The following is a 12860-nucleotide window of genomic DNA, read 5'->3' on the forward strand; positions in this document are numbered from 1 at the left end:
AGTTTAAACAATGTGTCAGACTTTTAATTTGAAAGTTCAGAGGAGGAAAGTTGAAAGTGAATCTTTTTAGATAAAAACATTTATGACTCGAACTTTAAAAGACTGACATAAACACACCTGTTGCAGGTAAGTACAGGCTCAGTTTCCTGTTTCTCAGTGTTACAAAATAAAAGCAGCAGTTTGATCTCATTTGTAGATTTTGGTTGTAAAACCAGTTAACAACAGGTGTATCATCAGGAGGCTAAGGGGGGGTGGGACTGTTGTGATGGATAGGGGGCGGAGTCATCCCTGTGCTCTCTCTCCAGTTTCGGGGTCAACATCATCGTCGAGCTCTGAAACAGGAAGAAAAAACAAAAACAAATGTATCATCACACGTATCACCACGACCTGCAAGGTGAGGGTCAGCTGCTCTTTAATGAGTCTACGCCTGCATCACCTTCAGACTTATCTAAAGGTGTAAGATCTAAATGTCCACATGTTGTCGTGACAACAATTGTAATGAGTTGCCTTTTAGTGAAATGCTCTAAGTGAATTTAGATTTCAACTGGTAAGCAGTTACACAGTGTACATGACTAGGGCTTTTATTGTGAAAGGTAAGCTTGGAGGCAGTCAAAGTGCTCGCCACTTTGGTTCAGACCAGGGAGCCTGAACAACATTAACTGACAGGTGACTTCACCTGCTCAAACTGTGGGTCCTCTCACTGTGACCTTTCAAAATAAAAGCACAATCTAAAAAGTGATCACTTGCCTTCAGCAAATGATTGGAACCTGTGCAGAACAACAAAGAGCCTGACTACACGTCTCACCCATACAGTCTTCAGCTCTGCTCTCTGGGTTCTGCTGGTTCTGTGGGTTCTGTGGGTTCTCTGCAGCAGGAGGTTCCTCCTCCATGTGAACATCTGTGTGAGAGTGAGAGTTTGCGGGACGTCATCTTCATGAACGTGGCTTTAATTTGAGACTGTGGAGTCGAAATGTGTTTCTCTCCTGAAGCTTCAGACTGAGAGAAATTATCTTTAGTCTCTGAGCAGCTTTATGAGGAAAGGAGCTTCACTGCTTCCTCTCTCATCTCCTTTAGGAAACACTGGAGCTTCCTTTACCGAAGGAAAGGAGACATGCCGTCCCACAATTCCTTGCTGCAGCAGCATTTAAAACCACAGCAGAGACACATAAATGTAGAAACTCAGATCCATAAATATAAATCTATTCTCTTTAAATCAGTCAGGAGTCATCATGAAGAACAAGCTGATGGATTTAGACTTAATATCATCATCATCAATAAATACTATAGTCTATATATTAATGATGTTTCACTAAATCTCCCTGTGTGTAAAGACATAAACATGTTCAGTCAGATTCTTTTCCTGAGCCCTGATGAATTCTCCTTCACGTCTTTGACCTCATGACGTTTTCCATCGAGGTCGAGGAGACGAGGTCAGAGAGGAGGTCATTTACACTTCTCCACCTCAGCCCAGGTGTAAATGAAAACACCTGGGTGGAGCCTCGTTAGGTGAAGTATGAGCACGAGCTGTTGGTGTGATGGTGCTCAGAGTCGCCATCACAGGCGTGAATGTGAAACCGTTCTTCTGCCACCAAGCAAAAGAAAAACAGTCCAACAACCTCAGGTCACATATCTCCATTATTCTCACTGATATTTATTATGTTTATTTTTGTCTCATGTCGATCTGCCGTCACAGAGTCAGAGGAAGAACTGGATCTAAAAACAGGTGATGAACTGAGAGACTTCCTGTCTGAAGTTATCGGACAGTGCAGAGGAAGCACAAAAGGTAAATACACCAAAGACACAAAAGTGGGGACTTCCTCTGTCACTGACTGACTGATCATAGTTCCACCATTGGTCAGCAAAATGCCATGTGACTGAGTTCATTCAATCTGAACTACACAAAAACACCCTTACCTGTTCCCCTTAGTGTTTCCTTAAAGTGTTCACTTAAGTGTTTAAGGTTTTTCTCCTGATCTTAGTCTTATACTTAATGAATCACTTAAAGTCAGTTAAACCGTAAAAGACCTTAGTGACCGAAACCTGAAGCTTCCTGTGATTGTGTCTGAACTCAAAGTGTCTGATTGATGTTTAGAATTAGACGAACGTCCCGAACAAGAGTTTGAACCTGATGGAGCCTCAACCTGAGGAATTGATTTGTTGATTTCTCTCTGTAGATTTGATCGGCATCAGTTTCTGATCTGATCACTCCTCTTTCCTCAGCGGTGTCTTCAGCTCCTCTGCAGTTAATGATCACTCAGTGGTTTGATGCTCCGGGGTCTTTACAGTCACTCATTTCCCGTCGATCGATCAGCTGTGAGCCGCGACGTTTTGTTTTATTCTTCCAGAAGTTTCATCTCTTCTTTCTCTGACCAGTTTGGTTTTCTTGCCTTTTTTTCTTCTGACCGACATTGTGAGACGATATAGTCTCCATGGCAACAGTAGAATGTTACTGCTGTAAAATCTCTTTAACTGCTGCAAATGTCTTAAAGTTTTATCTTAACTGAGGAAACCTTTTAAGAGATTCTGTGCAACAACCTTAAGTGACTCCCTCAGCTGAGGAGAAACTCAACCTTAAGTGTCAGACTTAAGTAGAAAAGGTCAGCTGATGGGAACATGGCGTCCATCTTCACACCCCAGTGACTCCTGGGAAATGTGATATTCATTGACCACAAACAGCTTCACCATCAAAGACTGAGTGAAGTGAAGTGAAAGTTTGAGGCTTTACCTGAACTTTCAACCCTCTGTCACTGGTCTTCAGTTTCTATATTCATCAGTAAAGTGACACGTCACCTGGCGCCAGGTTGACACTCACCTGCGGCCGCCGCTGATTGGTTGTAAGAACCTACGCTGGAGAGAGGTGGGAGGGACTGTGAGCAGACCGTGCTGATTGGCTGGTTGGATGTGGGCGGGCCAATGTTGTTCCAGTATGAACCAATAGGAGAAGAGGCTGCCGCTGACAGGGCTGTTCAACAGGAAACAGGAAGTGGAGAAAGGTCAGAGGTCGTTCAATTTTATCCAACTTTCACCGGCGCAACACTGTGTCACTGTGTCACATGACTTTAATGTGCTTTTTAATGCGGTTAAAATGAACCCCGGTTGGTTTTCTCTCTCAGTATGATTCGTTTGTGCGGGTGTGAAACTGTAATCGCTCTCAGGTGAAGAAACAATCGCACTTCTGAGGGCGCGGTCTCGGCCCGGTCCCAGAGAGAGTTCTGACCTGGATCCCGCCCCAGCAGCAGGTGAACTCACAAATTGGAGCTCGACGGTTCCCGTAACCTTCTACCTTCCTTCCTTTCCTGCTGCGGACAATCCGGCCAATCAGAGGAGGGAACGTTCTCACCTGGTTTGCAATGATGCGTTTCATTTCACTTAAATTTAGTTTATAAACTCATCAACTGAATCACACCAGAAACAAACCAACTTCAAAACATCCTGAAAACCTCATGACGCTTTCAGGTGCTGCGGCGTCTCCTCCGGCTGAATCACCATCTGTGACCTCAGAGCTTTGTCCTGATTGGCCGAAGGCTTCACTTTAATCTGTGTGTAATAATCTGAACCCACACACTGAATAAAGTGGAGTTTTAAAACACATCCCGTTTGTAGAATCAGTTTGAAGTTTAATGACCTGGTCGTTAACAGACAGTCCAGCTGTTTTTACACCTGAACACACTGACCGTAGGTTTGCTTGCGGAGCTTCCTGAATGGACAGTTTTCTCGGAGGCGCAGCAGACACGACTTCCTCCTCACAGACAGAGACTCCATGAAGAAGAGTCAGTTTAACCCTTCACACCCCGAACGTGTTGAGTCTGTAGAGACGAGCTGCGTTCTTCAGTCTGAACCTCTTTCAGTCCGTCAAGACTCTAACACATACACCGTGTCAGCAGAGTCTACCTGTACACATCTCAGCACACCTGAGCTTTCAAAATAAAAGTCCTGCCTGCAGTCAAAGCAGCTGAAACAGGAGCTGCTGCCTGAAGAAATAAAAGTGGATTTTACCAGAAAGTCTGACAGTAAAGATTTTTCTACTGTAAACCTTAAATGTTCCTCTTCACTGATGGACACAGATCAGAGTTTATTACACCTGTTGCTTTTCACCCGTTTTTACAGCTTAATGTTTATAAGAAGAAAAACGAGGCTAAAAAGGATTTATAAGATAAAGTCAGACAGAAGGTGGTGAACATCTGTAACAACTGTAGGATTCACCTGACACACCTGTCAGGTGTGTTGTTGGATTGTATGTGTAATTTATTAATTTCATACACACACAAACATATATTATATATTATATCAGACTAAGACTTGTAATGAAGTAAAAGGCAATAATAATCTTTCTCACACAGGAAGTCCCATCAGTTACGTCACTTGATGCTAAAACTCATTTCATGTCTAACTTGAAGTCTCGGTGCTTTTATTTTGAAGGTAAACTGGCAGTACTTCCTGTCAGTTTGGTGTTTGGTGTCGTCTGTCAGTCGGACCGGTTCAACCGGAGGAACAACCGCAGCTTCATGTGACTCAGAACAGACTGATGGGATCATTTAAACAATAAGACTCAACAAAGATTCTGACGAGTTTAATCAATTATAATAAAAATTAAACATTCTCATTCCTCTGTGACGGAGAAGCCATTTTGTTTTCAGGTTGTCCGTCGAACTGATTAGATTTTGGTGGTCAAAGGTCAAAGGTCAAAACACTTTTTAGCCTTCAGCCCTTTTAGCTTCACTCAGCAATTATAACAAAGAGTCACCCAAATGTTCATATGTTATGACTCTGGGACGTGACCTGGAACTAGTCTGAGTGGCGGAGGGATACGAACACGAGGAGGCAGTTCTAGTGTTACAGTGTAAAATACACCTGGACTCCGCCCTCACCTGAGAGCGTCTTCTCTCAGCCACAAGATGTTCTGTTTCAAAACCCACGTAGATCCAGGAAACGACCGTATGAAGAGATGACTTCCTGTTGGTGAAGCCTCGTGCTCATGTGAACAAACTCTCAACCTTTTGATCTGGACTTTAATTGAATTCTTACTTTTTTATTTCTTTATACATTTCAGAATGTTTTACTGTCGTTTCATTTTATTCCGTCTTTATTTCCTGTTCATTCTTCATCTTTAATTCACTCTATTTCTCACTTCCTGTTGTAGTTCTAATGTTACAGAGAGAAACAACAGCTCCACCCTGAGGGAGGGGGAGAGAGAGGGGGAGAGAGGGAGAGAGAGGGAGAGAGAGAGGGAGAGAGAGAGGGAGAGAGGAAGAGAGAGGGGGACAGAGAGGGGAGAGAGAGAGAGGGGGACAGAGAGGGGAGAGAGAGAGGGGGACAGAGAGGGGAGAGAGAGAGAGGGGAGAGAGAGGGAGAGAGGGAGAGAGAGAGGAGAGAGAGGGAGAGAGGGAGAGAGAGAGAGGGAGAGAGAGAGGAGAGAGAGAGAGGGAGAGAGAGGGAGGGAGAGAGGGAGAGAGAGAGAGGGAGAGAGAGAGAGGGAGAGAGAGAAGAAAGAGGGAGAGAGAGGGAGAGAGGGAGAGGGAGAGAGAGAGAGGGAGGGAGAGAGGAGAGAGAGAGGGAGAGAGGGAGAGAGAGAGGGAGGGAGAGAGGGAGAGGGAGAGAAAGAGGGAGAGAGAGAGGGAGAGAGGAAGAGAGAGGGAGAGAGAGAGGGAGGGAGAGGGAGAGAGAGGGAGAGAGGAAGAGAGGGAGAGTCAGACTTATTCATATTCTGACTCCAGTTAATGGAGCCACTCCCGTGCGTAATGGGATGTTTGGCTTGTTTTGACTCTTGGCGCGTGTCACAGCGTCAGCGCGCGCTCCAGTCCGTCTTAAAGAAGCTCGTGTGCACACGTCCCCTCGGTCCTCACACGTTGACTGTCACACTTCACACCGGTTCACTCTGCAGCTTCCCTCCAGGACTCTGACTGACACGGATCTGTTGGGTTGGGTGTGTTCACGGTCACTTGAAGCGTTTTAAACATCCGTGTTAAACACCATTGCTATGTTGTGGATCTTGAACGCAGCCCAAGATTTTTTCCTTTTGTTTCTTTCCATGTCCATTTGATTTCCTGAACCAGAGTCTCCTCCACAGTGAGAAACTTTCAAAATCACAGATGTTATAGGGAAAGAAACAGTGAGCACAGAAGATTCACAGTGTTTTAGAAACTCACATCAGCTGTTAAAAGGATCTTATGCAACAGTTCAGATCAAATCAGATCAGCTGGTTTAGTTGAAAGCAGGTTCTGGATGTCTGCAGCGGGGGAAGCCTGTGATGTGGAGCACAGCCTTGCAGAAGAGAAGGACTTCCAACAGGTCACAGTTACTTTTTACCGTCAAGTCATTACACTGTAAAACAATATACCAGTCAGCCTGATTTAATGCATGATGTCAGATTTAAAACACATTTCAATTCCAAACATGTCAGTGTCCTTGAGTCAAAGCTGTGTTTGTGATGCAGGTCCTGAACATCTGCAGCAGTGAGGACTTTGATGGGCTGGACTACATGGCTGTGACCTTTCACCGCTGGCTGCAGGAGCCTGGACGCCTCGTCTTCATCACTAGGATGAAGAACAGAGTGGTAAGGACTGAAGACGTCTCCACATTAAAAGACTGTGTATCTACCACCAGGTATTCTCACTCCACAACTAAAAAACTAAACTAAACTAAAAAAATCCTGGAGTCTTAAAGCTCACCTTTGTGCGCACCTGTAGGTGGCGCTGGAGTCTGCGCTGCTTGTGGACGGTGGTCAGACGGTCGTGTTTCAGGGTCTCAGGGTGGCACCTGATTTGAGAAGTCGTGGAATCGCTGGCGCCCTCCAGAGGCACGTGACTGCCTACATCCGCTGCCACTACCCAGAAGTCTCTGCTCTCAGGCTGAGCCGAGGAAACGAGCCTTCACCAGAAACACTGGCCAAGTACAGACTCGTTGCTAAAGAGGTGCGTCAGGCTGTGGAAACATCTATCTTTGTGTGTTTTAAGTTTTAAGTGTTTGAATCAGGCTCAGATTAATATCAGTAAGAAGAAGAATCACCGCCATCGCAGAGCTGAACTCCTGATGTTGACTGTGTCGTCCTCTACAGGCCATCTTGTCTCTGTGCTGCGAGGCGACTGACCTCGGCCGCTTCGTCGCTGAGCTTCAGTCCAGACTCTCCTGCCAGGCTGACTCCTCCCCCGGAGGTCCAGTGACTCTGAACCAGCAGCAGGCGGAGACTCTGGTCCTGACCGACCATGTGGTTTCCAACTTGCTGCCCGGCAAAACCATCGTCAACGACTGGGAGCCTCTGAAGCCCGTGGAGGCCAACCTGGAGGTGCTGCGCCGCAGGAGTCTGACATGGATTGCAGACCGCGAGTTTGAGCCCTCAGCCATCAGCCTGTGCACCGCACCGTACGCCGTCCCCTACCGCCACGACGCCCTGCATTTCAACATCAACATCTACGGCCGCAGTTTGTCTTCGGTCTGCGCCGTGTTTCTGGCTCAGCTTGAAGCTCTGCTGCCAAGTCTCCAAGGGTACCTGATCTTCCACACCTACGTGGACCCTGCAGTTTGGTCAGGGTTACGTCAGTTCTGCCAGAACAACGCTAATGTGTCCTTCTTCAAGGACTACTGGGAGGACGTCATACTGGAGAAAGACCTCTGAATTGCCTTGGCTTTGTAGAAATCCTTAGGGGTCCAGGGTATCTTGAGGCTTGTCAGGGATCCTTAAAGGGTTGCATGGGTCATTGAGTGTTTTCAAGGGGTCTTGAGGCATTTTATGTCCTGGCTCCAAACTGTGGATGAACGGCTCTGTGTTGGTTTTCCCAGGTCCAAGTCAGTAGACTGTGCAAGAGCTGCCTGTTAAAATGCAACAGGCTACATCTTAAATGTTTATAAAATCTCTTCTTGAAACATCCTGTTCTGTAAAGCTTTTATAAATATTTAATATGTTGCCAGGTTATAATCCCAGTTTTGTTTCTTTATATTTTTAACTTTATTTTATACCCATTGTTTTAACATTAATGTTTGTTTTTATTGTCATGTGTTTTATCAGTGCTTTTATATTTCGTCCTGTAAAGAACTGTGGAAGTTTGTTAAGAAAGTAAATAAATAACGTTTATCACTATTATCAGATATATTGAAATAATAATAATAATAATAATAATAATAATAATAATAATAATAATAATAATAATATCAATTGTGTGCTAATTTGACATTTTATCTGTTCAGGGAGGTGCTTTGATCTTAACTATTGATCAGACATGAAAGCAGTCACGTATGCTTTGAGTCAGATTTTGCATTAACAGCAATCCTTCCATGTAAATGCAGGACTGAAATTCTGCCAGCAGGTGTCACTGTTTACACTCCATCAGGAAGTGAGTCGTTTCAGCACATCTACCTCAATCTTGGTCAGGTTACTGTTTTATACACTTCACCTTTAGGAAAACTTTCAGGTTGCACTTTGACTCTAAATCCTCAACCAGCAGAGGAGGGTCTGTTCAGAGTCCCCTGTCTGTTCACATTCCCCTGTCGTGCTCCAGAAGTGTTAAATAATGTCTTCACATGCTCATTGTGAGACAGTTATTATGAACAGTCTCAATCAAAACCACAAGACCAGACACAGTAAATACTTTTTTTTAAGGTTTGTTGTTCTCAATCACAAAAAAGTGAAAACTGATTTACATTTATTCAAGAAAAACTTGGTGTGTGTAATCCTAAAAGTGAACATTGAGAATTTCAAACACCCACCGTAAACACTGCTGTCGTGGATCTTGAATGCAACCCACTATTTTCTTCCTTTTTTCCGTCTAACTTCCAGCTGACTCTGCAGTGCAGTTTCCTGAACTGAGTCCAGAGTCCACAGCGAGGAAACCTTCACAATCACAGCTGGAAGGAAAGTTAACAGTGAGGCGTAGAAAGATCCAAAGTTGTTTTAGAGACTTTGAAAAACAGTGTGCACCAAAATCTTAGTGGCTCACATTAACTGTTAAAAGGATCTGATTAGACTGTAAAACAGATTCAGAGCAGCTGGATTTAGTTGAAAGCAGGTTCTGGATGTCTGCAGCGGGGGAAGTCTGTGATGTGGAGTTCAGCTTCGCAGAGGAGAAGGACTCCCAACAGGTCACATTTACTTTTTAATGACAAGTCATTACACTATAAAAATATATATCAAACTATTGGAACTTAATTTTTCCTGCTTTAAAGAATAATCCCTCTTGATTATAACAGGTCTTATTTTTATAGTCCAGGCAATCCTTTGTACTCTTACACAGTGTTCCCAAAGTAAGACCTCAGGTCTAATAAACCTTTAAGTTGTTTTAATTAAAGGGATAATGAACAGTTTGAGTTAAATCAGTTTTATATGTTCAGATTTAGCCTATTCTCTCAGTAGTGAAGCAGTTTGGTATATAAACTATTGCACAGTAGGATATATACAAATACATATGCAGTAAACCACACAGTTCTTGTTGCTGTTAGCTGCAGTTTTTGTATTAGTGTAAATGGGAACAACCTCACTAAGGTGCTAATGGTAACAGGCTATCAAGGTATGCAAGCAATGATGTTGGCATTTTCACATGCTAGTGTTCGTGCTAGCTTTATCATGTGCTGTTAGCATTACATGCTTAATGTTAGCATACTGACTAATGTAATATATGCTAATGTTGCTAATGTTAATGGAATGGCCCAGTTGTACACAGCAGTAAACACAAACATATAAATATGTTGCTAATAATCATATTAAGATTTACATCTGTGGCTGAAACGTTACAACCATAGACTGTAAATAAAGATGGACGTAGCCTCCATGACATCACCCGTAGGAGTGAGCTTCCCCGCTGTAGCCATCTTGGCAGTACCTGGCTCCGCCCCTAACTCCCCGCTAATCCAAAAATGGTCAAAGAGGAGGGGCATGTGTGGAGCTCAGACTTCAGTGGCAAATCTGTGCTCACCCACCTGTCACTCAAAGAGGCCATGCAGTGAAAAAAATTAACTCTCCTTGAGTTAAAGCTGCTGTGTCAACAGCTGTCGATGTGTTTGTGATGCAGGTCCTGAACATCTGCAGCAAGGATGACTACAGCGGGCTGGACTACCTGCCTGCGACCTTTCACCGCTGGCTGCAGGAGCCTGGACGTCTCATCTTCATCGCTAAGATGAAGAACAGAGTGGTAAGGACTGAAGACGTCTCCACATTAAAAGAATGTGCATCTACCACCAGGTATTCTCACTCCACAACTACAATAAAAAAAACCTGGAGTCTTAAAACTCACCTTTGTGCGCACCTGTAGGTGGCGCTGGAGTCTGTGCTGTTTGTTGACGGTGGTCAGACGGTCGTGTTTCAGGGTTTCAGGGTAGTACCTGATTTGAGAGGTTCTGGAATCGCCGGCGCCCTCCAGAGGCACGTGAACGCTTACATCCGCCACCACCACCCAGACGCCTCGACTGTCAGGCTGAGCCGCGGAGACCAGCCCTCACCACAAGTCCTGGCCAAGTACAGATTCATAGCTAAAGAGGTGTGTTACAGTTTGGAGGTGACTACATTGTGGGGACACAACTCCCCTTTGGTCCCCAGAACGATCCCCTTACGTTATGACGTAAAGACTTGGTTTTTTGATAAGGGTATGGTTAGGTTGAGATTTAAATCCAGAAATGTCTCATTAAAAGTTGAAGGTACCCTGTGGATTTTCTTGTAAACAAACAAAAGTCATTGTATGTTTGAGTAAGTCCTTCTCACCAAAACTCATTGTGTGTATTCTTGAGGCCTGACAAATATGTTCAATCCATTTCCTTCCTCATAAAACTTGTGGACAAGAGGTGGAAGTGGAGTGTGGTGACTGGTGTGTTGACCCACCCTTAAAAAATGTTGCTCAGTAGCACCATCAGTGGTCAAAAACGCCACAGGGTACGTTTGGGTAAATCAGACAACCAGTTCTTCGCCTCAGAGCTGAACTCCTGATGTTGACTGTGTCGTCCTCTACAGGCCATCTTGTCTCTGTGCTGCGAGGCGACTGACCTCGGCCGCTTCGTCGCTGAGCTTCAGTCCAGACTCTCCTGCCAGGCTGACTCCTCCCCCGGAGGTCCAGTGACTCTGAACCAGCAGCAGGCGGAGACTCTGGTCCTGACCGACCATGTGGTTTCCAACTTGCTGCCCGGCAAAACCATCGTCAACGACTGGGAACCTCTGAAGCCCGTGGAGGCCAACCTGGAGGTGCTGCGCCGCAGGAGTCTGACATGGATTGCAGACCGCGAGTTTGAGCCCTCAGCCATCAGCCTGTGCACCGCACCGTACGCCGTCCCCTACCGCCACGACGCCCTGCGCATCAACATCAACATCTTTGGCCGCAGTTTGTCTTCGGTCTGCGCCGTGTTTCTGGCTCAGCTTGAAGCTCTGCTGCCAAGTCTCCAAGGGTACCTGATCTTCCACACCTACGTGGACCCTGCAGTTTGGTCAGGGTTACGTCAGTTCTGCCAGAACAACGCTAATGTGTCCTTCTTCAAGGACTACTGGGAGGACGTCATACTGGAGAAAGACCTCTGAATTGCCTTGGCTTTGTAGAAATCCTTAGGGGTCCTACAGTTATTTCAATGTCTTTTAGGGGTTTCAGAGGTTCTTGTGGGTTTTTTTAGGGATTTAGGAGCAAAGGGATCCTTGGAGACATTCATGGTGTTCTTGGAGGGTTTCCTGGGACCCCTGCAGTATTTCCAGAAGCTCAGGGTTCATCAGGGTCCCTGAAGGAGTAGCATGAGCCTTTGAGGCATGTAAGGGGTTGTTTGGGTCTTTGAGCGCATCATCTCCAGATGGGCGTCCAGAGATACTTTCTGGGGATTCCAGGTTCATTAATTGGGTTTCAGGGATTCTGGGTGGGCTTCCAGGTGTTGGCGCTCTTCAGTAAAGAATTAGCCTTTAAATTAAAACTGAATGAAAAAAATAATAAGCAGTGCAATCAGTAAAAGTGGGTCAGATTTTATGTGTATATGACAAACCTCAATAAACAATATCAGGTGCATTTGTTTTACCCAAATCTTTACGTGAATTATTTTTTATGATGTGACATCTGCCCGTGAGAAGATTCTTTTCTTTTAATCATTTATTGCTTTGTATGGAAGACAAGGGTCACAGTTTATGATCTCACATGATGTTCGTTTTCCTCCAATGTCGCACTGTCAGCATATTTCCAGTCTGTCATCCCATGTTACAGAAAGGAAAAATAAAGTCACAATAAAGCTTTGGACAGTGTTGACTCTGACCCTGGTTCACTGGTGGTTTGTTAAACACTGAAGTTTATCCAGGTTTTTGAATATTACACTAAATATTAGACTCTTCCTAAAATATCCGAGAGTTCTTATCAGTTCTTATTTAGCTCAACTTGTTTCCAGAGGTCAGCATTAAAATAAAGGTTTACATAATGCACCAAGACACCAGACAGGAAAATGCACTGCTTCACAGACAGACTCCCTATTTTCCCCTCGTGTTGACTTTGACCATTGGCCCCTGAAACTTGGGGGGATTTTCACAGCTACACTTCCCCATAAAAGATAAAGACACATAAAAAAGATAAAGATCACCGACATCATCACATACATTTACTGGTGTTTAAGTGGTTTGTGACAGACTGGAGGTTAAGTCGCTCACAGATGATCAGTCTTCAGTTTGTGAATAATAACTGATGAAAAGCCTCAAACAGACTGTTCCAGGACTCAGCTGATCGTTCCTCCTCCCGCGGCAGCATCGTCAAGCTAGACACAACACGACCGGAAACACAAGCAAGTCTACTATCAAAATAAAAGTCACCTTAAAGAAAAAGGCAGTGTAGCCTATAGGCTATACATTGAACCAACACTGCACTACAAAACTATATATAATATTTAAGTGTGTCATACATTTATACTATTGACAAAAAGTAAATACG

At 44.6% G+C, this 12860-nt stretch overlaps 2 protein-coding genes across 2 annotated transcripts; both read left to right on the top strand.

Moving 5' to 3' along the window:
- Positions 1 to 5652: 5652 nt before the first annotated feature.
- LOC130171602 (histidine N-acetyltransferase-like) lies at positions 5653 to 8074 on the top strand. Its single transcript, XM_056379659.1, has 4 exons — positions 5653 to 6288; positions 6434 to 6553; positions 6687 to 6911; positions 7055 to 8074. Exons 1-4 carry the CDS (start codon positions 6223 to 6225, stop codon positions 7610 to 7612), a joined length of 969 nt encoding a protein of 322 aa, XP_056235634.1. The 5' UTR covers positions 5653 to 6222; the 3' UTR covers positions 7613 to 8074.
- A 491-nt stretch (positions 8075 to 8565) lies between these two features.
- On the top strand, positions 8566 to 12197 carry LOC130171601 (histidine N-acetyltransferase-like). The gene is made up of 4 exons (XM_056379658.1): positions 8566 to 9072; positions 9999 to 10118; positions 10239 to 10463; positions 10931 to 12197. Exons 1-4 carry the CDS (start codon positions 9007 to 9009, stop codon positions 11486 to 11488), a joined length of 969 nt encoding a protein of 322 aa, XP_056235633.1. The 5' UTR covers positions 8566 to 9006; the 3' UTR covers positions 11489 to 12197.
- Positions 12198 to 12860: the final 663 nt, after the last annotated feature.

Source organism: Seriola aureovittata, chromosome 7 (assembly GCF_021018895.1).
Source record: "Seriola aureovittata isolate HTS-2021-v1 ecotype China chromosome 7, ASM2101889v1, whole genome shotgun sequence".
In the NCBI taxonomy this organism is placed as follows: domain Eukaryota; kingdom Metazoa; phylum Chordata; class Actinopteri; order Carangiformes; family Carangidae; genus Seriola; species Seriola aureovittata.